This window comes from Aedes aegypti, chromosome 1 (genome assembly GCF_002204515.2).
Source record: "Aedes aegypti strain LVP_AGWG chromosome 1, AaegL5.0 Primary Assembly, whole genome shotgun sequence".
Taxonomy (NCBI): Eukaryota; Metazoa; Arthropoda; class Insecta; order Diptera; family Culicidae; genus Aedes; species Aedes aegypti.
Window position 1 is genome coordinate 287,553,767 of NC_035107.1, and position 27,808 is coordinate 287,581,574.

At 39.2% G+C, this 27,808-nt stretch overlaps 2 protein-coding genes across 3 annotated transcripts in view; one reads left to right on the top strand and one right to left on the bottom strand.

The window, feature by feature from the left end:
* The window catches only part of LOC5565610, a gene marked incomplete in the record, with an annotated part of 686,619 nt that overhangs the window by 531,275 nt on the left and 127,536 nt on the right, over positions 1-27,808 (top strand).
* LOC5565614 (parkin coregulated gene protein homolog) overlaps positions 1-27,808 on the bottom strand; it is a 32,362-nt gene that overhangs the window by 3,503 nt on the left and 1,051 nt on the right. For both annotated transcript variants that reach the window (XR_002498704.1, XM_021838091.1), the window contains exons 2-3: positions 25,908-25,989; positions 6,084-6,195 (exon numbers count right to left, since the gene is read on the bottom strand). Coding sequence is in view for 1 of the 2 variants with exons in the window: in XM_021838091.1 (XP_021693783.1) it covers positions 6,084-6,195; positions 25,908-25,989 (194 nt within the window). In the remaining variant the exon portion in view is untranslated. The remainder of the gene's footprint in view (positions 1-6,083; positions 6,196-25,907; positions 25,990-27,808) is intronic.

Genomic DNA, 27,808 nt, shown 5'->3' on the forward strand with positions numbered 1-27,808 from the left:
GAGAGGATTCTCCTCAGAATCCTGAGAGGATTCTCCTCAGAATCCTGAGAGGATTCTCCTCAGAATCCTGAGAGGATTCTCCTTAGAATCCTAAGAGGATTCTCCTTAGAATCCTAAGAGGATTCTCCTCAGGATCATGGAAGAATTCTCCTTGGAATCCTGGGAGAATTCTCCTCAGAATCCAGAGAGGGTTTTCCTCAGAATCCTGAAAGGATTCTCTTTCGAATAATGAGAGGATTCTCTTCAGAGTTCCGAGTTGATTCTCCTCAGAATTCCGAGTGGATTCTCCTCAAAACCTGAAGAGGATTCTCCTCAGAATCCAAAGAGGTTTCTCCTCAGAATCCTAAGAGGATTCTTCTCAGAATCTTAAGAGGATTCTCCTCAGAATCCTAAGAGGATTCTCCTCAGCATCCTAAGAGGATTCTCCTCAGAATCCTAAGAAGATTCTCCTCAGAATCCTAAGAGGATTCTCCTCAGAATCCTAAGAGGATTCTCCTCAAAATCCTAAAAGGATTCTCCTCAGAATTCTAAGAGGATTCTCCTCAGAATCCTGAGAGGATCCTCCTCAGAAAACTAAGAGGGTTCTCCTCAGAATCCTGAGAGGATTCTCCTCAGAATCCTGAGAGGAATCTCCTCAGAATCCTGAGAGGATTCTTCTCAGAATCCGGAGAGGATTTTCCTCAGAATCCTGAGAGGATTCTCCTGAGGATCATGGAAGAATTCTCCTCGGAATCCTGGGGAGAATTCTCCTCAGAATCTAGAGAGGGTTTTCCTCAGAATCCTGAGAGGATTCTCCTTCGAATAGTGGAGGATTCTCTTCAGAGTTCCGAGTGGATTCTCCTCAGAATTCCGAGTGGATTCTCCTCAAAACCTGAAGAGGGTTCTCCTCAGAATCCTAAGAGGATTCTTCTCAGCATCCTTAGAGGATTCTCCTCAGAATCCTAAGAGGATTCTCCTCAGAATCCTAAGAGGATTCTCCTCAGAATCCTAAGAGGATTCTCCTCAGAATCCTAAGAGGATTCTCCTCAGAATCCTAAGAGGATTCTCCTCAGAATCCTTAGAAGATTCTCCTCAGAATCCTAAGAGGATTCTCCTCAGAATCCTAAGAGGATTCTCCTCAGAATCCTAAAAGGATTCTCCTCAGAATCCTAAAAGGATTCTCCTCAGAATCCTGAGAGCATTCTCCTCAGCATCCTAAGAGGATTCTCCTCAGAATCCTGAGAGGATTCTCCTCAGAAACCTACGAGGATTCTCCTCAGAATCCTGAGAGGATTCTCCTCAGAATCCTGAGAGGATTCTCCTCAGAATCCTGAGAGGATTCTTCTCAGAATCCTGAGAGGATTCTTCTTAGAATCCTGAGAGGATTCTTCTCAGAATCCTGAGAGGATTCTTCTCAGAATCCTGAGAGGATTCTTCTCAGAATCCTGAGAGGATTCTTCTCAGAATCCTGAGAGGATTCTTCTCAGAATTTTGAGAGGATTCTTCTCAGAATCCTGAGAGGATTCTTCTCAGAATCCTGAGAGGATTCTTCTTAGAATCCTGAGAGGATTCTTCTTAGAATCCTGAGAGGATTCTTCTCAGAACTCCGAGTGGATTCTTCTCAAAATCCTGAGGAAATTTTCCGCAGAAGAGAATGAACAGAAGTTCAGCGAACTTTCCACAGAAGTTCAGGAAGTTTCTCACGGAAGTTCAGGAAACTTCTTTCAAAAGTTTAGAGATCCTCTCACACAAGTTCATGGAACTTCTCACAGAAGTTCGGCAAACTTCTCACAGAAGTTCTGGGAGCTTCTCACAGTAGTTCAGGAAACTTCCTACATTAGTTCAGGAAACTTTTCACTAAAGTTCAAGAAACTTCTTACTGAAGTTCAAAAACTTCTCACTGAATCTCAGGAAAATTCTGACAGAAGTTCAGGAAACTTCTCACAGTAGTTCAGGAATTTTTTCACAGAAGTTCAGGGAACTTCTTATAGATTTTCGGAGAACTTCTCACAGAAGTTCAGGGAACTACTCACAGAAGTTCAGGAAACTTCTCACAGAAGTTCGGAGAACTTTTCACAGAATTTCAGAGAACTTTTCACAGAAGTTCAGAAACTTCGCACAGAAGTTCTGGGAATTTCTCACAGAAGTTCAGACGACTTCTTGCAGATGTTCAAGGAACTTTGAACAGAAGTTAAGAGATCTTTTCAAAGATTTTAAGGAAACATTCTGGAAACTTATCACAGGAGTTAAGAGAGATTTTCACTGAAATTCAGAGAACTTCTCAGGGAAGTTCGGAAAACTTCTCATAAAAGTTCAGATAATTTTTCACAGAAGTTCAGAGAACTTCTCACAGAAGTTTAGAGATCTTTTCACATAAGTTCAGAGATTTTGTCATAGAAGTTCAGGAAACTTCTCAGAACAGTTCAGGGAACTTCTCACACAAGTTCAGGGAACTTCTCACAGAAGTTGAGGAAACTTCTCACAGACGTGCAGAGGACTTCTCACAGAAGTTAAGAGAGCTTTTCACAGCAATTCAGAGAACTTCTCACAGAAGTTTAGAAATCTTTTCACAGATGTTTAGAGATCTTGCCAAAGAAGTTCAGGGAACTTCTCATAGAAGTTCAAGGAACTTTTTATAGAAATTCAAGAAACTTCTCATAGAAGTTCAGGGAAACTCTCACAGAAATTCAGGATACTTCTCACAGGAATTTAGGAAACTTCTCACAGAAGCTCAGGAAACCACTCATAGAAGATCAGGGAACTTTATATACAAGTCAAAAGAACTTTTCCCAGAAGTTCAGGAAACTTCGCACTGAAGTTCAGATAACTTCGCACAGATGTTTAGAGAACTTTCTACAGAAGTTCAGGCAACTTCTCACAGATGTTCAGAGAACTTCTCACATAAGTTTTGGAAGCTTCCGCAGAAGTTTAAGGAACTTACGGAAGTAACCACTGACAGGAAGTTCAGGGAACTATTCAAAGAAATTTGGGAAAGCTGTTCAATGGAGCTTCTATGACCTGCTAAGTTTCATTCCCATGTTTAATGGTACAAAGTAAATAGATCGTCAATTGTTTTACGTCCGAAAATTCCCGTTGCGACAAAGTAGATAAAGCAGCGCAAAATTTAATCTCCACGTCTTTCACTGAATCCTATCGCAGCAGGGCGACACCATTACGAAACTAACATTCGCCAACCCTTTCCCGGAGCACACACACGTGACACGTGAGCAGGATGGGCTTCTCCGGCATTTTACAGCACTATGAAATGGAACAGCGCATCACGAATTTCTACTCCCGACTGAGTGTTTCCCGATAATAAAACCAGGGTCCCCCATCGCTAATGGCATTGTGCAACGGTTTCCGTCCCATGAGTAAGCGCCATTATTCGACTCTTCGAACGAAACAACAGGTGTTCGCGCAATAAAAAAGCCATCAACGGGGCGACGACGAAGGAAACTGCCATCGGCAAAAAAAAACCTAAGAAATGGATCCTTCCTCCTTGAAGGATCATCCATTGCCCACTCATTTGCTACTACTGTTTCTGCAACTAGCTGCTCCCGTATCCTTATCCGGATGGATTCTTGACGGACGAGGAATTTTTTAATTTAATTTTTATCTTCGCTCCAACTCCCTCTGTCGCTGCTTCTGCTGATGTCGTTTCTACCACAGTTGCTTCCGGAAGCAGAAAAAAAAAAACGGAACGCCACAAGTTGAAATACAAACGGAAGAAGAAGACGACGACGACGACGACTAAGAGTAATTAAATGTTGTTTCCTTCAACAATGTCCCACTCCCTTTCCGACTCCGACTGACTCTGACTGAGGCTCAAGAGGAAACTCGTAAGAAACGGAAAAACTGTCAGCAACCGGTGCTCCGCGAAGAGTCTAATTAAATGGAAATTTATTGATTCATCAGTGGTGATATTGCTGAAACTGGCTTCGATTAGAGCGAGACAGGTGTGACCAAGTAGAAAACAAGCTTTTTTGCAGCGCAGCTAATGGGACTAAGAATAATCAGGATCATTAAGGTGCGAAGAACTGTTGACTTAATTAGCGAAAAGCAGTTCAAAATTATTATTATTATTGCACAAAATTTAGTTGGGAAAAAATCCCTTGATGCTAAACGTCTGTGAAATTCTTTAAACCATCGTAAGAAATCTCTTGAACATTTGTGAAAAGTTATTCGAACAAGTGTGAGCAGTTCTCAAAAATTATGTAAGGAGTTTATTGAACTTCTTCGAATAGCTTCATACAATTTGAGTTTCTGTAGGAACTTCCCTGAATTTACATAAAAAGCTCTCTGAACTTCTATGGAACGTTCTCTGAATATCCATGAGAAGTTCTCTGAACTTCTGTGACAAGATTTCTGAACTTCTCTGAGAAGTTCCCTGAACTGCTGTGAGAAGTTTTCTGAACATCTGTGGGAAGTTCCCTGGACTTTTGTGAGAAGTTCCCTGAACTTCTTTGAGAAGTTCTCTGAACTTCTGTGAGAAGTTCTCTGAACTTCTGTGAGAAGTTCCCTGAACTTCTGTGAGAAGTTCCCTAGTTTCTGTGAGAAGCTCCCTAGTTTCTGTGAGAAGTTCCCTGAACTTATGCGAGAAGTTCCCCGACTTCTATAAAAAGTTCTGTAAACCTCTGTGAGAAGTTCTCTGAACTTCTGTGAGATGTTCCCTAAACTTCTGTGAGAAGTTCCCAGACTTCTTTAAGAAGTTCTGTAAACCTCTGTGAGAAGTTTCCTGATCTTCTATGAACAATTTCCTGGACTTCTGGAAGAAATACCCTGAACTTCTGTGTGAAGTTCCCTGAGTTTTTGTTAGACGTTCCCTGAACTTCTGATAAAAGTTCCCTGAACTGCTGTGAGAAGTTCCCCAAAGCTCTCAGCCAAGTTCTCTGAATTTAGAAATTCTCTGCACTTCTGTGAGAAGTTCCCTGAACTTCAGTGAGAAGTTTGATGAACCCAAACCGTATGTATTTGCATGCAGTAATTTTCAGTACTACTGCATTTGAATTTGAAAACATCCTTAAGCAAATTGACACAGCTATCGCTGGACCAGTTTGCGACCAAACGCATCCACGTTGCTCACCTTACCCCATCTCACCCATCCTCAATCGATCCGGGCAATCTTTCAATTATGCAGCAATATCGATTTGATGTTAACGGCACATGTAGCATTTGCAGAGTTTCTCCACCAATCCAACCGCATCCAGAGACCCAACGAGTAACGAGCATTGCAGTGACCATCCTCAACTTTTACAATCGATCCCGGTTGTAAAATAATAATGCCTACAACTCTCGTCTACATCCATGGCTGGTCAACTGCGGACCAGCTGCTGGACTGCTACTACCATAGAATACTGCTATCTCGTAGTCATCATCATCGCCATCCTTCTAAATTCACTAACTCATCCGGCCGGAGGCTTTCACATATCCATACACTCAAAAAAGGGAAAAAATGGCAGTCAAATTACCAAGTATTTAAAGAAGGGGAGCATGTTCTATCAAAAAGCAGTTAATAAAAAAAATTAGACGTATGCCATAGTTTGAATATTTTTTAGCAATAAATAAGTCAAAATAGAACAAATATATATATTCTCAACCGGTAAATTGATAAAAAGAAGCAATAATAATTAGAAAACAAGTAGTAAAAAATAAATGATTTAAAACAAATCTAATATATGGCAAGAAAAAAGTAATAATATAAACTCAATAAATAAAAAAAAATCCAATGAAAATTTAAAGCATATTTCAAAAAACGCTTAAGAAAAAATAGATGTAAGTACTAACAAATCAAAAGATGGCAAATGTAAATTGTAAAAAAATATTGCTTTTTGTGATTTGTTTTTCATAAATTTCTAATGTTGAAGCGTTTATTTTCATTATCTTGGAATACATTCAATTCTTCAATGCTAATTTTGGATTTTTATTACTATTTTCGCGATTTTTCGTCGAAAAATAGATCCTTCAATACCACTTCTGGCATTACTTTATCAATTCTTGTTTTAAATTATTTTATTAGCTGATTTTGGATAAACTAGTGATGGTTATCCTTTTCCTAGAGCCCAATAATATTCTCCCCAGGAAAAAAACTAGTTATAGCTACTCACCCGCCTGCACCAGCTGCTGGAGGGCCCTCAGAGTGGCAATTATAACGTCCGGATCTTTCGTATTCAGGGCCCGTTTGGCCGGCAGGATCAACATCGGCAGGCAGCACAGCAGCTGGAAGAGAGATAGGAAGTTGTTGGGAGAGGTGAGGTGAGGGCTAGGGATACAAACACAGGAAAAAACATCATCATCATCGTTGTTAGAAAACGTTTTAGGCGACTCAATCGTGGGATGGGATTCGATATCTCTGTATGTGGGAGGCAATCGCTAGCAAATATATCTGCTTGTGGGTGGATGGTTCGATATGTTTTCATCATCATTGCACTGCCCATAACTGCATAACAGTCACATTCGACATTTTCGACAAAATGGAGTTAATACCATGGAGAGTCATCAAATGATAAATACTTTTGATCAACTTACTTAAATCTGTAAGATTGTTCTAGAAAATTCGAAAAAAATAACAAGTTGTTTTGTCATATTGGTAATAATAACCGCAAAACAGTCACATTAAGATTATAAATGGGCCTCGTAATGTGATAGCAATGAAATTTCTATCAGAATTATTTTCTGACAATTCACCTAGTATGCGATATGAGTTGTACGAAATATTATCGTCAAATAAGCACTTTTGAGTTCCTGGTAATTTTTAGAAATTTTAGTTTCCTCCCATACTGCCATAAAATGCACACTTGGTATTCCATTTACTCAATGCCTACTTTTGTCGAATGTTACAAGTATGCAGTTATGGGCAGTGCACGTCTGCATTTATTTCAAGCTTAAAATGGAAGTTTTTAATGCCATAAATGTGTTTCAATTTTCTACTCGGATTTTTGAATTTTGGGAAATATTTATTTGAAAGCCATTTTCAAAATAGCTTCTGATCCTATTTCAGGGCTGATGGCTCAATTATGGTGGTCTCTATCGACATTCTTCGGTACTCTTCCAAAATCTACTGAAAAAAGTTATGGATTTTTGATTCAATTTAGGAGTTCACTTGTAATCTTCGAAACCGAAGTCGAATTCAAATTGAAAAGCTTTCCATAAGTTCTGTGCTTTCAGAAGAGCTAAAGAAATTTTCCTAAGGTTCTGGAGAGGTTTTACGTCCGTCGAAAAAAAAATTCCTTGTATCATGAGAGAATTTTCCTCTATTTCTAGGTAAACTTGAATAAAAAATTATGAGAGTCAAATTTCTTTGGGATATTTCCCCAACTACGGTTAAAAATTTTATACAACTATATGTAACTCCTTCATTTGCATAAAATTCTTCTCAGAATCCTGAAAGGATTTTTCTCAAAATCCGAAGAAGATTCAGCTCAAGATTGTAAGAGGGTACTCCTCAGAATCATGAGAATTTTCTCCACAGAAACCTAAGAGGTATCTGCTCAGAATCCTGAGAGTATCCTACTCAAGTCCTTCTCTTCAAAATTCTCAGAAGATTCTCCACAGAATGCTCATCGGAATCCTTAGAGGATTCTTCTCACAATCCTGAAAGGATTCTTCTCAGAATCCTAGCTTAGCTTAGCTTAGCTTAGACTGACTACACATATCAATGGTTGCTATTCCGTGATTGACCGAAGTCAGTGAAAATGCACAAAGAATCAACTAGAAGTTCAGCTGGGATTGGCCATCATCTTCTTCAGTGTGCATAATTCAGTGCCTCTATTTATACAAGGTCAATAACGGCGCCGGCCACGTCCTTGCAGTCAGGTGGGATTGGAGGAAGGAATGTTAGTGTGTAACCTTTGCTATTTGGAGACCGTGTTTGCCTCTGCATCTCCACAAAGGTTACTGGGAGGGATGTTTGTTAATGGGGAGGATCGTTGGGTCAAAGGATTCACTTTGATAAGCGATTAGACCATGATAAACAATGATTTGTGAGATATATACATGCTTATACGTAAATATAATTGTTCATATAATTTCCATGTAGAGGAAAATTATGCCGACACTTGAGGTGACGAACCATTCAAAGTTCCCGATCACGCCACTTTTTCACTTACTAGACCGACGCGCGACATGTTTGATCCTGCCCTCGTCGCTCGCTCCGGCAAAAGCAAGCGTCAAGGTCGAAAGATCAAACAGAACTCAATCACAATCCTGAAAGGATTCTTCTCAGAATCCTAAGAGAAATACTCTCAGAATCCAGAGAGGATTCTCCTCACAATCCAGAGTGAATTTTAATCAGAATCCTTAAAGAATCGTTTTCAGAATCCTGAGAGGAATCTTTTCAAAATCGAGAGAGGATTGTTTCTAATATCCTGAGAGGATTCACCTCAGAATCCTGAGAGGATTCTCTTCAGTAGAGAATTCTTTCCAAAATCCTGAGAGGATTTTTCTTAGAATCGTAAGAGGATTCTCCTCATAATCCTGAGAGCATTCTCCACAGAATCCTCTCCCTAGAATTTGAGGGGTTTCTCTTAAGGATCCTGAGATGTTTCGTTTCAGAATCCTGAGAGAATTTGTAAGAGGATTTTCCTCAGATTCCTGAGAGGATTTTACTCAAAATCCTGAGAGGATTTCGCTCAAAATCCTGAGAGGATTCTTTTCAGAATCCTGAGAGTATTCTCCTCAGATTCCTGAGAGGCTTCTCCTCAGGACCTTCTTTTCAGAACCTTCAGAAGATTTTCCTCATAATCCTGAGAGGATGCTCCTCAAAATGCCAAAAGGATTCATCTCATAATCCTAAAAAGGTGCTTCTCAGAATCCTAAGAGGAATACTGAGAGGATTCTCCTAAGAATCCTGAGAAGATTCTCCTCAGAATCCTGAGAAGATTCTCCTCAGAATCCTGAGAGGATTCTCCTCAGAATCCTTAGAGAATTCTTATCAGAACCCTTGGAGGATTCTTCTCAGAATCCTTAGAGGATTCTTTTCAGAATCGCGAGAGGATTGTTTTCAGAATCCTTGGAGGATTCTTCTCAGAATAATAAGAGGATTCTCCTCAGAATCCTGAGATGATTCTCCTCAGAATCCTGAGAGGATTCTCTTCAAAATCTTGAGAGGATTTTCTTCAGAATCCTGAGAAGATTCTCTTCAGAATCCTGAGGGGATTCTCTTCAGAATTCTGAGAGGATTCTCCTCAGAATCCTGAGAGGATTCTCTTCAAAATCCTGAGAGGATTCTCTTCAGAACCTTGAGAGGATTCTCTTCAGAACCTTGAGAGGATTCTCCTCAGAATCCTGAGAGGATTCTCCTAAGAAACCTGAAAGGATTCTCTTCAGAATCCTGAGAGGATTCTACTCAGAATCCAATAAGAATTCTTCTTAGAATCCTGAGAGGATTCCTCCCGGAATCCTGAGAGGATTCTCCTCAGAATCCTGAAAAGCTTCTCCCCAGAATCCTGAGAGGATTCTCCAAAGAATCCTGAGAGGATTCTCCACAGAATCCTGAGAGGATTGTCCACATAATCCTGAAAGGATTCTCCACAGAGTCCTGAGGGGATTATCTTCAGAATCCTGTAAGGATTTTCTTCATAATCATGGGAGGATTCTTCTCAGAATTGTGAGAGGATTCTGCTCAGAATTGTGAGAGGATTCTCCACAGAATCCTGCGAGGATTCTCCTCAGAATTCTCCTCAGCATTCTTAGCGGATTCTCTTCAGAATATTGAGAGGATTCTCCTCAAAATCCTGAGAAGTTTCTTATCAGAATCCTGAAAGGATTCTTCTCAGAATCCTGAAGGGATTCTTCTCAAAATCCTGAGAGGATTCTTTTCAGAATCCTGAGAGCATTCTATTCAGAACTCGTATAGGATTCTTTGAAAATCCTGAGAGGTTTCTCCTCAGAATCTTAAGAGGATTCTCCACAGAATCCTGAGAGGCTTCTCCTCAGAATCCTGAGAGGATTCTCCAAAGAATCCTGAGAGGATTCTCCACCGAATCCTGAGAGGATTGTCCACATAATCCTGAAAGGATTCTCCACAGAATACTGAGGGGATTATCTTCAGAATCCTGTAAGGATTTTCTTCAGAACCCTGAGAGGATTCTTCTCAGAATCTCGAGAGGATTCTTCTCAGAATCCTGAGAGGATTCTTCTCAGAATCCTGAGAGGATTCTTTTCAGAATCCTGAGAGCATTCTATTGAGAACTCGTATAGGATTCTTTGAAAATCCTGAGAGGTTTCTCCTCAGAGTCTTGAGAGGATTCTCCACAGAATCCTGTGAGGATTCTCCTCAGAATCCTGAGAGGATTCTCCTCAGAATTCTCCTCAGCATTCTTAGCGGATTCTTTTCAGAATCTTGAGAGGATTCTCCTCAAAATCCTGAGAAGATTCTTATCAGAATCCTGAGGGATTCTTCTTAGAATCCTGAGGGGATTCTTCTCAAAATCCTAAGAAGATTCTTCTCAGAGTCCTTATAGGATTCTTGTGAGAATCCTGAGAGAATTCTTCTAAAAATCCTGAGAGAATTCTACTCAGAACCCTGAGAGGATTTTGCTCAGGGTTGTGAGAGGATCCTCGTCAGAATCATAAATTGATTCTCCTCAGCATTCTTAGAGGAGTTTCTTCAGAATCCTGGGAGGATTTTTTTAAGAACCCTGAGAGGATTCTTTTCAAAATCGTGAGAGGATTCTCCTCAGAATCCTTATAGGATTCTCTTCAAAATGTCGAGAAGATTTTCCTCAGCATTCTTTGTGTATTTTCCTTAGATCCATGAGTGGATTGTTTTCATAATCGTGAAAGGAATCACATCAGATTCCTGAGAGTATTCTCTTCAGAACCCTGAGAGGGTTCTCTTCAGAATCCTGATAGGGTTCCCTTCATAATTTTAAGAGGAATCTCCTCAGAATCTTGAGAAGATTCTTATCAGAATCCTGAGAGGATTTATTTTAGAATCCTGAGAGGATTCTCCTCAGAATTTTGAGAAGATTTTCCTCAGCATTCTTAGTGTATTTTCCTCAGAATCCTGAGTGGATTGTTTTCATAATCGTGAAAGGAATCACATCAGAATCCTGAGAGGATTCTCTTCAGAATCCTGAGAGGGTTCTCTTCAGAATCCTGAAAGGATTCTCTTCAGAATTTTAAGAGGATTCTCCTCAGAATCTTGAGAAAATTCTTATAATAATCCTGAGAGGATTCTTCTCTGAATCCTGAGAGGATTCTCCTCAAAATCCTAAGAAGATTCTTTCCAGAATCCTGAAAGGATTCTTCTCAGAATCCTTAAAGAATTCTCCTAAAAATCCTGAGAGGATTCTCCTCAGAATTCCGAGAAGATTTTCCTCAGCATTCTTAGTGTATTTTCTTCAGAATGGATTGTTTTCATAATCCTGAGAGGGTTCTCCTCAGAATCCAGAGAGGATTCTCCTCAGAATCCTTAGAAGTTTCTATTCAGTATTCTGAGAAAATTCTGCTCAGAATTCTGAGAAGATTCTCCTCGAAATCTTGAGAGAATTTTTTGAGAATTGAGGATTGTTCTTAAAATTTTCAGAGGACTTTTTTCAGACTCCCGAAAAGAATCTTGCCAGAATTCTGAAAGAGTTGTGAATATTGTAATGATTTTCCTCGAAATCTCAAAAAGGGTCCTACGCAAAATTCTAAAGATATTCTTTCCTGATTTTTTCTGGATTACTCCTTACAAACATGTAAGGGTTGTTTGATTTTTGCTATTCATGCTAAATATACGCTCTGACTTTAATCTTTAATCCGAACCAAAATTCCTTCTTTTTGGCGAAACTAGCTCTCCCTTTAATCACTTCCAAGACGGTTACCAATTAATTTTCACTCATGATCGCTTCTTCAACTACCGTTTTCATCCTTCAGCGTGGAAGATGCTAAAAGGCATTAGGTTTTCTTTTTTCTTCTATCTTGCACCATTTTTTCCCCCGATGTAAAAACATTCGTCTATATCCGAAGCAAGCGGCACAGACAGCGCGCTTTAAGCTGTTAAACAAACATTATCCTTATTATCAAGAGGGCCGAGCACTGGCATGCTGCCTTTCGTTGGGAATTCTCGGGGGAAAAAGTTCGTTCTTGGCAAGTTGATCTTCGAATTATTCAAGATTTTCGCATTTTCGCTTGCAACTCCTGTGAAGTTGATGGTCAGAGTTTGGGAGCAGATAATATTGATGCTAATTACTTGTAATAGAATCGTAACCTTTAAAGCTGATGATTCGTTGAAATGTTTGCTTTAAAAGTTCATGAATCATTCCCAATCTATCCATCACAATTTGTCTACATTTTGTCCACCATGAAGCTAGAGTGAAACGGATCCGCCTTTTTTCCAATTCAACAAGTTAATTTTTATCTCTGATAATCATCCTCCCCCTTTGTAATTGGATCCATCTTTCACAACTGGAAATAAGCGCAGAACAAAGCACAGAACCCTACGTTTTGTCGCAATAGGGACAGGGTTGGGCGCCACGCCATTGGCCACCATCAATCATAATCATCATTATCTTGCTGCTGCCATGTGGCTTGATGGAGCTTTATGATGAAAATCCCAAAAGTTTTCGCGTTCTGGTAGCCGCAACAGGCAGCACGAGGATCCTCGGCTCGGTGGTTTCCATTGCCGAACAGAAGTCCATCTTCCAAAAAATGTTGGCAAAAATACAATTTTTAAACATGTTAAAAAAAAAACAAAGTCAACCTACAATACCAGGTAGTGAAGAATACAAACGAAAATAAAAACAAATGTTTTTCATCATTTTTGGGCTTAAAATAAATGCCAAAAAACTTAATTTTTGCTTCAAAGTTCAAGTATTTTAAACCTACCTTAAAAAATTATTCACAAGTTTCAGACGTTGCTTGGAAAAAAATCTCCATGAGTTGCAATAGGATGTGTTTATGTTATAGCGAGAGTAATTCTTCAGATAATTCTAAACCAATTCCAATTATCGGAGGTTTGCTGCAAACTTTTTTGAAAAATGATAAACCGTTTGAGGTATGAGAGAAAAAATTGATAACCAGGACTGAGGCTTGGAGATACTTCTAGTAAAATTCCTGATCGAATCCTTGAAAAATTCCAGGAATAATTTTTATAGGCAACTTTCGTTAATATTAGCTTCTGGTGAAATCGCTCATTTGATTATTTAAAATTGATAATTGTTAATAATCTGTAAATATTCCAAAAGTAAAATAGGTGATATTTCCATAAGGATGTCTAAAATAAATCTTTGGCAAATGCATGAAAAAAATCTTTCAGAAATGTAGAAGAATCAATTTACGCACTACAAAAAAACTTGTAGGTAAAAAGTGAGGTGAATAGCAAAGTATATGTTCCACAACATCTGTCATGATCAAAACTTGTGAAATGTTAAAAATACATAATTTTTGCCACTATTTCGAAAATTCGGACCACTGTGCACCGTTTGAAATTAGCCATCAAGCAGCTGGCTTTGATTCATTGTCGGTTGGTTGGGCGCCAAAAGCGCGCGCATTTCGTTCTTCGCATGGCGGTTCTTTGTTCTAGGATGGAAAATCAACGGCGAAGGAAAAAAATAAAAAAAACCCTCCGAAGAATGCTTCGTTAGCAAAGATAATTATAACGCCCAGTCGTTGGTGGTGGTGATCCTGACCCTGGCGGCGAGAACGGATTAAACGGATAATAGATCTTCGAGCTGTTTAGTAGAATACCTATAAATAGATGAAAAAAACGATTTTGGTACTATACCATTTAATTCCACTAGAGTTTGTATCCTTTGACAGATACGCGTATTTCGACCTCAACTGTAAGGCCGTCTTCAGTGTCGTGTACTAGACTCGACTAGAGTACACGACACTGAAGACGGCCTTACAGTTGAGGTCGAAATACGCGTATCTGTCAAAGGATACAAACTCTAGTGGAATTAAATGGTATAGGATTAAACGGTTTCTTTCTTTCGGCATGATGCGACTCGAAGAAAGGATCCACCGGCTATCAGCGGCACGGATAAAAATGTCAAGAGTCCTGGCGTGCCAACAAAGCGTTTCATATAGTTTGCTGTGAAGTATAAATATAGCCTTGAAGACGACGCGACGGTCAGAGAAATGGAGGAGGACTGCGAAAAATGAGATAATTAAATTGCAGATTTTTTTTTAGGACAATGCAGATCCCTCTTTGTGTTGATAGAAAGTAGAAATTTGCGGGAAAAAAAAAGATTCATTCAAAAGGATTTTCATCATTTTTTCATATAGCATACAAACTACAAAGAATGAACATATGAATGTCACTTATGCGTTACAAGACGTCACATGCTAATTGATCATCAAATGACACTTCAACAGATTTGTCAGTTGACGTCAAAAGCGTAAAACATCAACAACCAGCATCCAATACCAGCATGCTGTCATAAATTTCCAACAGATTCCACCCCGTTTTTCCACGAAGGTACGGACAAAGCTTTTCCTACGCTCATTTGCTTCGAAGTATAATAAACAACCACCGATCTGCATCGTCCTGTTCAACCCAACCGACGATGGCACGGATTAGCTCGGAATCAACGATAGCGAGCTCTTTAATTTTCCCTTTGTTGGCGCTTGGAAACTGCCTGCCGTCACTAATTAAAACCCGATAAAAGTTTTATGAAACTACTACAATGCCACGGCAAAACCTGAAGAGACGACCATCGAAAGGAGATTCATTTAGGTCTCGTCCTCGAGGCAACGAGACAATGTTGTTTGAGACGTCTTTGCTTGGAAAACAATTAATTGTTTGGGAAACATGAAACACTCTTCAATAGACACACCAGTAGGCAGAAGTTGGCTTATGAAAGAGCTGACTTCTTGGGCCGAATATCATCCTCACACCTCAAGTTACGATCAACAGATTGAGGAATTCTTGAAGCTCAATGTTAAAATTTTTCGATAATATCATTACAGGCCTTTTACGCGAATAAGAAAAGATAGTTAAGGTGATTATAAAAGGAAGCCAAAGTTTGAATTTTCAAGTGCACAAGAAAAGAGAATCTGACAACAGTTCGCGTTGAAAACCAATCAGCTTGCTTGCTTGCTGGTGGTGACCAATGGGATAGATATTCAACGCGGAGCGCTGTTTGGTTCTCAAGTCTTGTGCTCTTGAATATTTGAGGTGTGGCATCCTTCTATAATCACCTTAAAGAAAAGGAAGAACGATTTTCCTCAGAATCCCTTAAGGAATCTCCACAGAATCCAGGGAAGATCCTCCTTGAGGTCCAGAAGAATCCAGAGAGGATTTTTCTCCGAATCCTGAGAGAATTCTCTTCAGAAACCTAAGAGGATTCTCCTTAGAATCATGAAAGGATCCTTTTCAGAATTATGAGACTATATTTCTCAGATTCCTGGAAGGGTTTTCCTCAGAATGCTGGGAGATTTCCCTTCAGAATGCTGGTTCTCCTAAGAATTCTGATAGGATTCTCCTCAGAATTCTGAGAGGATTCCCCTCAGAAAGCTAAGAAGATTCTTCTCAGAATCCTGAGAGGATGCTTTTCAAAATTATAAGAGGAGACTTCTCATAATCCTGGAAGGATTCTCCTCAGAATCATGGAAGGGTTCTTCTCAGAATCCAGGGAGGATTCTTCTCTGAATCCCGGAAAATTTCTTGTCAGAATCTAGGAAGGCTCCTTCTATGGTTAATAAGAGAATTATCCTCAGAATCCTGGAAGGGTTCTCCTCAGAATCATAAGAGGATTCTTCGCAGAATCCTGAGAGGATTCCCTTCAAAAACCTTAAAAGATTCTTCTCAAAATCCTGAGAGGATGCTCAGGAAGAATCGTTTCCAGAATCCTGGAAGAGTTTTCCTCAGAATCCAGGGAGGATTCTTCTCTGAATCCTGGGAAATTTCTTATCAGAATCCCGGAAGGCTTCTTCTATGGTTAATGAGAGAATTCTCCTCAGAATCCTGAAAGGGTTCTCCTCAGAATTATGGAAAGATTCTCCTCAGAATCATGGAAGGGTTCTCCTCAAAATCCTGAAAGGGTTCTTCTCAGAATCCTGGAAGGGTTTTCCTTAGACTCCCGAGAGGATTTTCCTCAGAATCCTGAGAGGATTCTCCTATGCATCGTGAGAGAATTCTCCTCGGAATCCTGAGAGGATTCCCCTCAGAATTCTGAGAGGATTCTTCTCAGAAATCTGAGAGGCTTCTCCTCAGAATCCTGAGAGGATTCTCCTCAGAATTCTGAGAGGATTCTTCTCAGAATCCTGAGAGGATTCTCCTCAGAATCCTGAGAGGGTTCTCTTTACAATCATGTAACAGTTCTTCCAGAATTCTAAGAAGATTATCTTCAAAATCCTGAGAAGATTCTCCTCAGAAACCTGAGAGAATACTCTTCAGAATCCTGTGAAGATTCTCTTCAGAATCCTGAGAGGATACTCTTCAGAAACCTGAGATAATTCTCCTCAGAATCCTTAGAGGATTCTTCTCATAATCCTGAGAGGATTCTTATCAAAATTCTGAGAGAATCCTCCTCAGAATCCTGAAAGGATTTTCCACATAATCACGAAGATAATTCTCCTCAGAAGATTCTTCTTAAAATCCTGATAGGATTCTCTTCAGAATTTTGAAAGGACTCGCCTCAGTATCCTGAGAGGATTCTCTTCAGAAGATTCATCCTTCAATCCTGAGAGGATTCTCCTCAGAATCCACAGAATCCTGAGAAGATTTTCCTCAGAATCCTGAGAGGATACTCTTCAGAACCCTAAGAGGATTCTCTTTAGAATCCTTAGAGCAGTGATTCCCAAAGTGGGCGAATTCGCCCCCCTGGGGGCGATTTTCAGGTCCAGGGGGGCGAAAATTTGTAAAGCTGAATTTGGGGGGCGAAAACGCTAGGAAGGGGGCGAAAGTGGGATCAAATAAAAAACAAGAATAGATTCAAACATTGAAAGAGACAAACATATTTTAATGATAGCATATACATCCGAGGACGAATTTATTTATCACAACTATTTCATCGATTCTTTTCCTCTAAATACGCTCGGTTTTGAATTATGATAGACAAATTTGACGATTGTCATTGTGATCTGAACGGTTTCTGCCAAAAAATAATATTGAATGCATATTGAAAGCAAAAACTATGTGAGAACTTTTGGTGATGTTTGAAATTAGTTAGAGGTCTTTAGAATAAGCCACCTTAAGTTTCTATTATTTCTCACGCATTTGTTAAACTACTCATTTTAATATTTTGTGGACACGCATACTAATCAGTGTTTATAGTACAAATCATTTTATAAATAAATTTATGCGACTTTGGTGGACAAAAATCGGATTTCAATGATAAAATTACCCAATAAAATTGGATCGAAGCTTAAAAAAACAATTAATTAAACGTTACATTCAATGAATGAAGAGTTGACTAAAGTTTGGATTTACTGATATTTTTTTAATTTAAAATCTATATTAGACTACAGTTAACTCTCCCTTACTCGATATTGAAGGGACCATCGAGTTAGGGAGGTATCGAGATACAGAACACATATTTTTCAAATTTTAAACATTTATATATTTTGACAAAACACATTCAAAATAGTAATTTAAATGTGAAATATAATACAATTTTACCACATTTACTTATGTGAAACTTTATTACCGGCCGGCAAAAATTGAAAATTTTGTCACCCAGGAATAGGCAGTAAACCTCAATTTTACTATCAATTTAGTCATAATATTCAAATTCTTGATTTTTTTTAACATTTGGAGGACATTTGGAACTTTTCATGAAAATATCGAGTTAGAGAGGTAAATTCACTTGGGAAACTGAAACAGATTGCATCGAGTTAGGGAACATCGAGTTAGAGAGGTATCGACTTACAGAGGTATCAAAGCATGCTAAATTGAAGGGACCGCGCATTCCATCGAGTTAGGGGAAATATCGAGATACAGAATATCGAGTAAGGGAGAGATGACTGTATTTCCAGAACAGTCGAAAATGTACCCACAATTTCGTATATTTATTTCAACAACTTAAGAAACATTAAAAAAAAAGAAAAATCAGAACGTGAGCTGAAACTTTTTTAATGATCGCACATTAGCCAGGATAATACATTCGTTGTTACAAAAACAATTGATGCATATGATAGATGTTGCATGACTCTTTTATGGATATACAAGTAGAAGACACACTTTTTGAGGTATTTTTATTGAAGCATTAAGATTGACTGCTACACCCTTTAAATTTGATCAATTTTCGGTATACTTATGTTCAGATATTTATCCATACTTCAACATAAGTTTAACGTGTAATATAAAACGACACTGTTACTTCAATAGGGACTAACTGACATGAGCGATTTCCCTTCATCGTCCCTCTCTTTCAGTAATAACTTCATTAAATTAGATAAATCTGTAATATTTCTTGTTAATGAAGTGATTCTTCATCCTACAGCACAAAGTATGCTACGAAAAGAGAATCAATTTTCTGCAATAACACAAAAAAGCAAAGTTGAAGAGAAATCGATGAATGCAGATAAGCCCATATAAAAAAAATGCTGAAATGTTTAAATTTGATATCAGGGGGGCGATTCCAAAAAATATTGGTCTCAAGGGGGCGAAAGTCAAAAAAGTTTGGGAAACACTGCCTTAGAGGATTCTCCTAAGAATCTTGGAAGGGTTCTCATTACAATCATGAAACAGTTCTTCCAGAATTCTGAGAAGATTATCTTCAAAATCCTGACGGAATTCTCCTCAGAATCCTGAGAGAATACTCTTTAGAATCCTGAGAAGATGGGCAGGATTTTCATCAGAATCCTGAGAGAATTCTCCTCAGAATGCTGAATGGATTCTCCTCAGAATCATGAATCATTTTTTTTTTCAGAAGATTCTTCCTAGAACCCTGAGAGGATTCTTCTCAGAATCCTGAGAGGATTTTTTTCAGAATCCTGAGAGGATTCTCCTCAGAATCCTGTGTCGATTCTCTTCAGAATCCTGAGAAGATGCTTTTCAGAATCCTGTGAGGATTTTTTTCAGAATCCTATGAAAATTCTCTTCAGAATCCTAAGAGGATTCTTCTCAGAACCCTGCGAGGATTTTCCTAAGAATCCTGAAAGGATTCTTCATAGATTTCTGACATGGTTCTCCTCAGATTCCTGACAGGAAACTTTTTCGAATCCTGAGGGGATTCTTCTCAGAGTTCTGAGGAAATTTTCCTCGGAATAATGACAGGATTCTTCTCAGAATCTTAGGGGACTTCTCGTTATAATAAAGGAGGACTCTTCTCAGAATCCTGAGAAGTTTTTTCTCAAATACCTGAAAGAATTTACCTCCGAATCCTAAGAGAATTCTCCTCAGAATCCTTAGGGGCTTCTCCTCGGAATTCTGAGGTAATCCTCCTTAGAATCCTGAGAAGATTCTGCTTAGGTCAAATATAACATAGTGTAAATCTATTAGGAAGCTGGTGCTATCGGGCAGGCAACCAATGCATATTCATTCTCATTTTGGGGGCTTCAACGCTTCGATGAAATAAATTGAATCAGTTTAGTTACAGCAAGCAAACGAGCTAGTTCGCTTTTGTGCTGCGATCCGAAATACCCCCAGTTATCGTTGGGTCTGTGATTCCGGGAAGTCATCGGGAAGTAAGTCTCGAGGTTCTGTGGTCATCGTTGAAGGTTGGCCAAGTTCTGCGTCGGACTTAGTTTACAATAGGTACTACAGTATTGTTGTGGTTTCCAAATCATATGATGTAATTGAAACGTAAAGTCTAAATTGTATATTTATTGATGTTTCTACCTACCAATCAATCATGTTTGATTTAGTATTATGTAGATAACTCAGATTTCAGTTTTATCATAGGTTAAAATGTATTTCTATGGTTGTGTATTTTCGACAGATATCCTCTTTCCATTATTAGACTACGATATAGGAATTAAATCAGATTTGAAAACTCTCTGAATTGTAAATTGTAAAAAAAAAAAATCGATACGTGCCGGGGAATATTATTGAAGGGAGAATCCCTTCTGCTCCGTTCATGAAAATATCTGATAGCTTGCTCCCTCCTAACACCATAACTGAAACGTGCACATTGATGCAGCAAAAACAGATTTCATTCCAATTGAAATTCGTTTCGAGTATCGGTGCGTCACGGAATGGAAATTTGCACGGCGTAGGCAGGTATATATTTTCGGTCCGGTTGTTGGAACCGGCTGAATTTTAGAGATTCTGCATTTCGATTTGTATCCGGATCGGAATGCATGTGCTGCAATTGGACTGGGAGAGAAACTTATCGCATAAACTAATGCCAGCAGTCGAGCCTGATATACAATTGAAATTTGAAGGGAATAAATAGTTTTTTTGGGAGAATCATAGAATTTTAGCTGTGCCGAAATTTGCTACATAGTTGACACTAAGTGTTGATATAAAGCAATTATTTGAAACGATCGAATTTTATGATTTATGGTTCAAACATTTTGGCAGGATTCTTCTCTGAATCCTGGTAGGATTCATCTTAATATTCTAATAGGATTTTTCTCAGAATCCTGATATAATTTTTTTCAGGATCCTAGAAGATTTCTTCTCAGAATCTTTTTTTCCAAAATCCTGACAGGATTCTTAATAAATATTCTGATAGTAAGGTTTCTCGTCAGGACTTTCGTTAGAACCATATAAAAAAGTGAGTTCGACTGTGGAATTCAGAGTACACGTGACGGAATAGTCTATACCTCGCAACTAATCTCGAGGTCCCAGGGGTAAACTTTTGCGTTAATGATCTCATTAGGCACCCATTTCACCACATTCCACCACCTTGAACTGCTTGCAACGAATTGCAAATTTTGTCCTCAATCACGTAGCATCTTTTTCCCGTCCGCTTCTTCTTCGTCGTTGTCGGTAGGCTGCCATCACATCCCATTTCCCAGGAGGAAAAGTTTTAATTGCGACACATTTCCCCTGAATGATGATCTAGTTTGACTTGGATGCACCGTTGAACGGGAAAATCTTCGCGAAAACTTTTCCCTCGGAACTAACCTTACTGCAGATTAAGTCAGAATGTCGAGAGTCCGATGAAGAAAGCAAAAAAATAAACTGTGGGAAATTTGTCACGCTGTGTAAATTTAGTCCGGAGCCATCGGGACAAAGATAACACTGTTCAAACACGGGCCACGATTTGCATGCAGATTCTCAGTTATGTCAGGAGAAGCAAACAAAAAGCAAGGTGGGTGACAGCATTGAGTCTGCGAATACCGGAAGGTCACATTTTTTTATAACTTATCGAACTCTTTTTATGTGACATACTTTAAGAGTGTATCTGTCAAACTGACTAACCGTTTAGAGGAATGCTCAAATCAACACCACTTAATTATGTTAAACTTCTGTTGGAAAATTATTAAGTAGATAATTTTGAAATAAAGATAACGCTTTACGCGGAATCCCTATTGAAGCTAAACTATTCCTTGCAGCTAGATCTTGCCATCCCATGGAGCAGGCACACCAACTTCTAGAGGTGAAAACCTGATTTCCGCTTTTTTTTTCTCGCTTTTTCAGACTCGGTTGTCTGTCTATCGTTCATTCGTGGTAGTGGTGGTGGTCTTCTCTACTGCCGTAGTGTTATTGGCGATCAAAAGTGAGGTTAGGTTGCAAAAGTTTTTCAAATTAAAATGAATATATACGTTTTCCTGTGCCTTAAACTGCAAAAATCTTGTCAGTTAAATGATTGTGATGATTTTTCTTCCAAATATATCACAAGAAATTTCGATTGAAATGCACTAATCCCTATTCTAGAAGAGCGCCATCTACGCATTTTGGCTTTGCGTTAGATTACCAATAAACATAAATAATTTAATATTCAAAGGTGGTTCTTCGTCGTTCGCAATCACGATGCAGATGACACGGAAAGATGGCATCGAACTTTTTAAGCTTCAGCAAGACTTTCTAAGACAACTTTCGACTTTTCTAGTCTGAAGAAAAAACTCAAAAGTCGTAATTGCGCCAAAGGAAAAAATAAACTTTGATTTCTCGCATGCATCGTTTTTGCACATGTACGTCACCTGGTGGACCAATTCGCAGACTGTGAACATGCAAATTTGCAATCAGTTATCGTTTATCCTTTTTTTTTGGCTTTCTATCGTTTGGGAATCGAGTTCAAGTTTGAAGAACAACGCAAGGAAAACTTTGTTCCGATCCTGTCAGTTTGTGGTAGGAAGAATGTTGGGCAGTCATCTTGTCTGTTTTCGCTCAACAATATTTTTTAATTTAAAAGTGACCCTTCAAATATTAAAAATAAGAAATATTTTGTACAGCTAAATATTTTAACACAACAAAATAATGATTTTTGCTCTTTCAGCAGATTTCTAAGAAGAATCCTCTCTGAATTCTGGGAAAAATCCTCTCAGGATTCTGAGAAATATCCTGTCAAGATCCAGAGAGAATTTGGTGGAGAATCTTCTCAAGATTCTGTGAATTATCCTCTCAAAATTCTAAGGAGAATTCTGAGAAGAATCCTCTCAAGATTCTGATGAGAATTCGGGATTCTGAGAAAAATCATCTCAGGACTCTGATAAGAATTCTCACAGGATTTTGATAAGAATCCTCGAAGAATTCTGAGAAGAATCCTCGAAGAATTCTGAGAAGAATCCTCTCAAGATTCTGAAAGGAATCCTCTCAGGATTCTGAAAAGAATCCTCTTCAGGATTCTGAGAAGAGTAATCCTCTTAAGATTCTGAGGAGAATTCTCTCAGGATTCTTAAGAGAATCCTCTCAGAATTCTGAGGAGAATCATTTAGGATTCTGAAAAGAATCCTCTCAGGATTCTGAGAATTCGGGATTCTGAGAAAAATCATCTCAGGACTCTGATAAAAATTCTCACAGGATTCTGATAAGAATCCTCGAAGTATTCTGAGAAGAATTCTGAGAAGAATCCTCTCAAGATTCTGAAAGGAATCCTCTCAGAATTTTGAGAAGAATCCTCTTCAGGATTCTGAGGAGAATCGTCTCAGGATTGTGGGAAGTTTTCTTTCAAGATCCTGAGAAGAATCCTCACAGGATTCTGAGAAGAATCCTCTTAAGATTCTAAGGACAATCCTCTCAAGATTCTGAGGAGAATCCTCTCAGGATTCCGAGGAGAACCCTCTCAGGATTCTGAGAAGTATCTTCTCATGAATCTGAGAAGAATTTTCTCAGGATTCTGAGAAGAATCCTCTCGGCATTCTGATAAGAATCCTTTCAGCATTCTGAGAAGAATCCTCGAAGAATTCTGAAAAGAATCTTCTCAGGATTCTGAGAAGAATCCTCTCAAGATTCTGAGAAGAATCCTCTCAGGATTCTGAGGAGAAACAACTCAGGACTCTGATAAGAATCGACTCAGGGTTCTGATAAGAATCCTCTAAGAATTCTGAGAAGAATCCTCTTAGGATTCTGATGAGAATTAGGGATTCTGAGGAGAATCATCTCAGGACTCTTATAAGAATCCACTCAGGATTCTGATAAGAAACCTCGAAGAATTCTGAAAAGATTCTTCTCAGGATTCTGAGAAGAATCCTCTCAAGATTCTGAGAAGAATCCTCTCAGGATTATTATTAGACAAGATTCCTCTCAGGATTCCGAGAAAAAATTCTCAGGATTCTGAGAATAATCCTTTCAGGATTCTGAGAAGAATCCTCTCAGGATTCTGAGAAGAATCCTCTCAGGATTCTGAGAAGAATCCTCTCAGTACTCTGAGAAAAATCTTTTCAAGATTTTGCAAAATCCTCTCAGGATTCTGAGAAGAATCCTTATAGGATTCTGAGCAGAATCCTCTCAGGATTCTGAGAAGAATCCTCTCAGGACTCTGAGAAGAATTCTCTCAGGACTCTGAATAAACCCTCTATGGATTCTGAGAAGGATCCTCTCAGGATTCTGAGAAGAATCCTCTCAGGATTTTGAGCAGAATCCTAACTGGGTTCTAAGCAGAATCCTCTCAAGATTTTGAGTAAAATCCTCTCAGGATTCTGAGCAAAATCCTTTCATGACTCTGAGAAGAATCCTCTCAGGACTCTGAGAAGAATCCCCTCAAGATTCTGATAAGAATTCTCTCAGGATTTTGAGCAGAATCTTTTGAAAATTCTTTTAAAAATCCTTTCAGGATTCTGAGAAGAATCCTCTCAGGAAAATAAGAAGAATCCTCTACTCTAAGAAAATCTTCTCAGGATTTTGAAAAATCCTCTTAGTATTCTGAGAAGAATCCTTTCAGGATTCTGAGGAGAATCCTCTCAGGATTCTGAGCAAAATCCTTTCATGACTCTGAGAAGAATTCGCTCAGCACTCTGAGAAGAACCATCTCAGGGCTTTGAGAAGAATCCTCTCAAGATTCTGAGAAAAATCATCACAGGATTCTGAGAAGAGTCCCTTAAAGATTCTAATAAGAATTCTCTCAAGATTTTGAACAGAATCTTTTGTAAATTCTGTGAAAAATCCTCTCAGGATTCGGAGAAGAATACTCTCAGGATTCTAAGGAAAATCCTCTCAGAACTCTGAAAACAATCCTCTCAAAATTTTGTGCATAATGCTCTCAAAATTCTGAGCATAATCCTCTCAGGATTCTGAGAAGAATCCTCTCAAGACTCTGAGACGATTCCTCTTCAGGATTCTGAGAAGAATTTTCTCAGGATTTTGAAGATTCCTCTAAGGATTCTGAGGAGATTCCTCTCAGTACTCCTCCTCAGTAATCTCAGGATTCAAAGAAAAATCTTCTCAGGATTCTGAGAAGAATCCTTTCAGAATTCTGAGAAGAATCCTTTTAGGGTTCTGAGAAGAATCCTCTTAGGGTTCTGAGAAGATCCCGCTTCAGGATGCTGAGAAAATCCCTCGCAAGATTGTGAGAAGAATTATCTCAGGATGCTGTGAAGAATCTTTCAAAGATTCTGAGAAGAATCTTCTGAGTATTCAAAGAACAATCCTCTCAGGATTCCGAGAAGAATCCTCTATTGATTCTAAGGAGAATCTTTTAATGAGTCTGAAAAGAATTCTTTTAAAATTTTGAAGATATTCCCGTCGAGATTCTGAGAAAAATATTCACAGTGATATCTGTATCACAAATATATTGATTTATAGCGATAAATTTAAAAGTTTTAATGTCGAACAAAAAACATGTCATACAATGGATTTGTGTAATGTTTAACGTACTCGTCAAATTTTGGAACCCTTTCGAATCCAATTTAACCCTTGAAAAACTGCACTGATACACCCTTAACGATACAATGCTCCAAAACTGCCAGGCAAATCACAGTGCCCACGTAAAAGGCGCCACCCATTTATTGCAACCTCAAATGTCGAGATTTAATTTCCGGCACAACAAGCTCCTGAGTGCGGCCAAACATCATCAAAGCGCAAAAAGGACCCAACATCCCGTTCCATTTGAAAGGCTACGAGTCGTGTGATGTGGTTCAAATGTAGAACGACGTCGGCGTCGACGTCGAGGACACCCAAAAGTTCAATTACGGTCGTCCATTTCCAGTCGGACCGGATCCGTATAAAATCCTATGTGTAGTGCACTGGATTAACGGAAGGAAAATGGCACAGAGCACGAAAAATGATAAAAATATGATAACTCATATCATCCGTATGTTATATGGAATGGTTTTACCATATGGGTTGCGGTAAATGTATGGTTTTTTGTTTGTTACCGTTGAATTGGTTTGAATTGGAATTGGGCTTCAGGTAATAAATGTACATCGATTCCGGGAAGCCCTAGAATCCATCATGCATGCTTCCCATCGGGCAAATTGAGTTCCAGCGAATGGGTAAAATAACTGACCCGTAATCTACCGGTCGTCATCCACCGAGCGCTGGTAATGATTTACTCTCAGTTACTGCCTTCATGCAGGCATTTCCATCCATCCATCCATCCATCCATCATCACTTGTCCCCTGTCTGTTTCTGCATTTGATCCCCATTCCTATTGACCTACTTTTTGGGGTTATGTCAACGTCTGGGTGTAAAATGGATGTATGGGCCCGCTATGCCACGTGTCACTTACCTGCCGCTCCTTGGCCACAGCAATCATGTCCCGAATGCCATTTCGGGAAAACTCCCGATAGGGAAAGGTCGTTTCGCACAGTCTGCAATCGGAAAAGGGCGTATAATTGCAGTTCGATCATTGAGATTGAGAGGGCATTTCAACCAAGGTGGCCCATTTTGATATGGATGAAATCAAATTGTAAAAAACTTAGATTTATACTCAAAATTTCTTCATTTTGACCCCAAGCCAATTCGTGACAGACAAACCCCATTTTATTTTTATAAAGGATAGAAGACAGATGACTAGAAGACTAAAAATCTAGACGAATCCTCTCAGAATTCTGAGAAGAATCCTCTCAGGATTCTGACAAGAATCCTCTCAGAATTCTGACAAGAAACCTCTCAGGATCCTGATAAGAATCCTCTCAGAATTCTGAGAAGAATCCCATCAAAATTCTGTGAAGAATCCCCTCAGAATTCTGAGAAGAATCCCCTCAGAATTCTGAGAAGAATCCTCTCAGGATTCTGAGAAGAATCCTCTCAGGATTCTGAGAAGAATCCTCTTAGGATTCTGAGAAGAATCCTCTCAGGATTCTGAGAAGAATCCTCTCAGGATTCTGAGTAGAATCCTCTCAGGATTCTGAGAAGAATCCTCTCAGGATTCTGAGAAGAATCCTCTCAGGATTCTGAGAAGAATCCTCTCAGGATTCTGAGAAGAATCCTCTCAGGATTCTGAGAAGAATCCTCTCAGGATTCTGAGAAGAATCCTCTCAGGATTCTGAGTAGAATCCTCTCAGGATTCTGAGTAGAATCCTCTCAGGATTCTGAGTAGAATCCTCTCAGGATTCTGAGTAGAATCCTCTCAGGATTCTGAGTAGAATCCTCTCAGGATTCTGAGAAGAATCCTCTCAGGATTCTGAGAAGAATCCTCTCGGGATTCTGAGAAGAATCCTCTCGGGATTCTGAGAAGAATCCTCTCAGGATTCTGAGAAGAATCCTCTCAGGATTCTGAGAAGAATCCTCTCAGGATTCTGAGAAGAATCCTCTCAGGATTCTGAGAAGAATCCTCTCAGGATTCTGAGAAGAATCCTCTCAGGATTCTGAGAAGAATCCTCTCAGGATTCTGAGAAGAATCCTCTCAGGATTCTGAGAAGAATCCTCTCAGGATTCTGAGAAGAATCCTCTCAGGATTCTGAGAAGAATCCTCTCAGGATTCTGAGAAGAATCCTCTCAGGATTCTGAGAAGAATCCTCTCAGGATTCTGAGAAGAATCCTCTCAGGATTCTGAGAAGAATCCTCTCAGGATTCTGAGAAGAATCCTCTCAGGATTCTGAGAAGAATCCTCTCAGGATTCTGAGAAGAATCCTCTCAGGATTCTGAGAAGAATCCTCTCAGGATTCTGAGAAGAATCCTCTCAGGATTCTGAGAAGAATCCTCACAGGATTCTGAGAAGAATCCTCTCAGGATTCTGAGGAGAATCCTCTCAGGATTCTGAGAAGAATCCTCTCAGGATTCTGAGAAGAATCCTCTCAGGATTCTGAGAAGAATCCTCTCAGGATTCTGAGAAGAATCCTCTCAGGATTCTGAGAAGAATCCTCTCAGGATTCTGAGAAGAATCCTCTCAGGATTCTGAGAAGAATCCTCTCAGGATTCTGAGAAGAATCCTCTCAGGATTCTGAGAAGAATCCTCTCAGGATTCTGAGAAGAATCCTCTCAGGATTCTGAGAAGAATCCTCTCAGGATTCTGAGAAGAATCCTCTCAGGATTCTGAGAAGAATCCTCTCAGGATTCTGAGAAGAATCCTCTCAGGATTCTGAGAAGAATCCTCTCAGGATTCTGAGATGAATCCTCTCAGGATTCTGAGAAGAATCCTCTCAGGATTCTGAGATGAATCCTCTCATGATTCTGAGAAGAATCCTC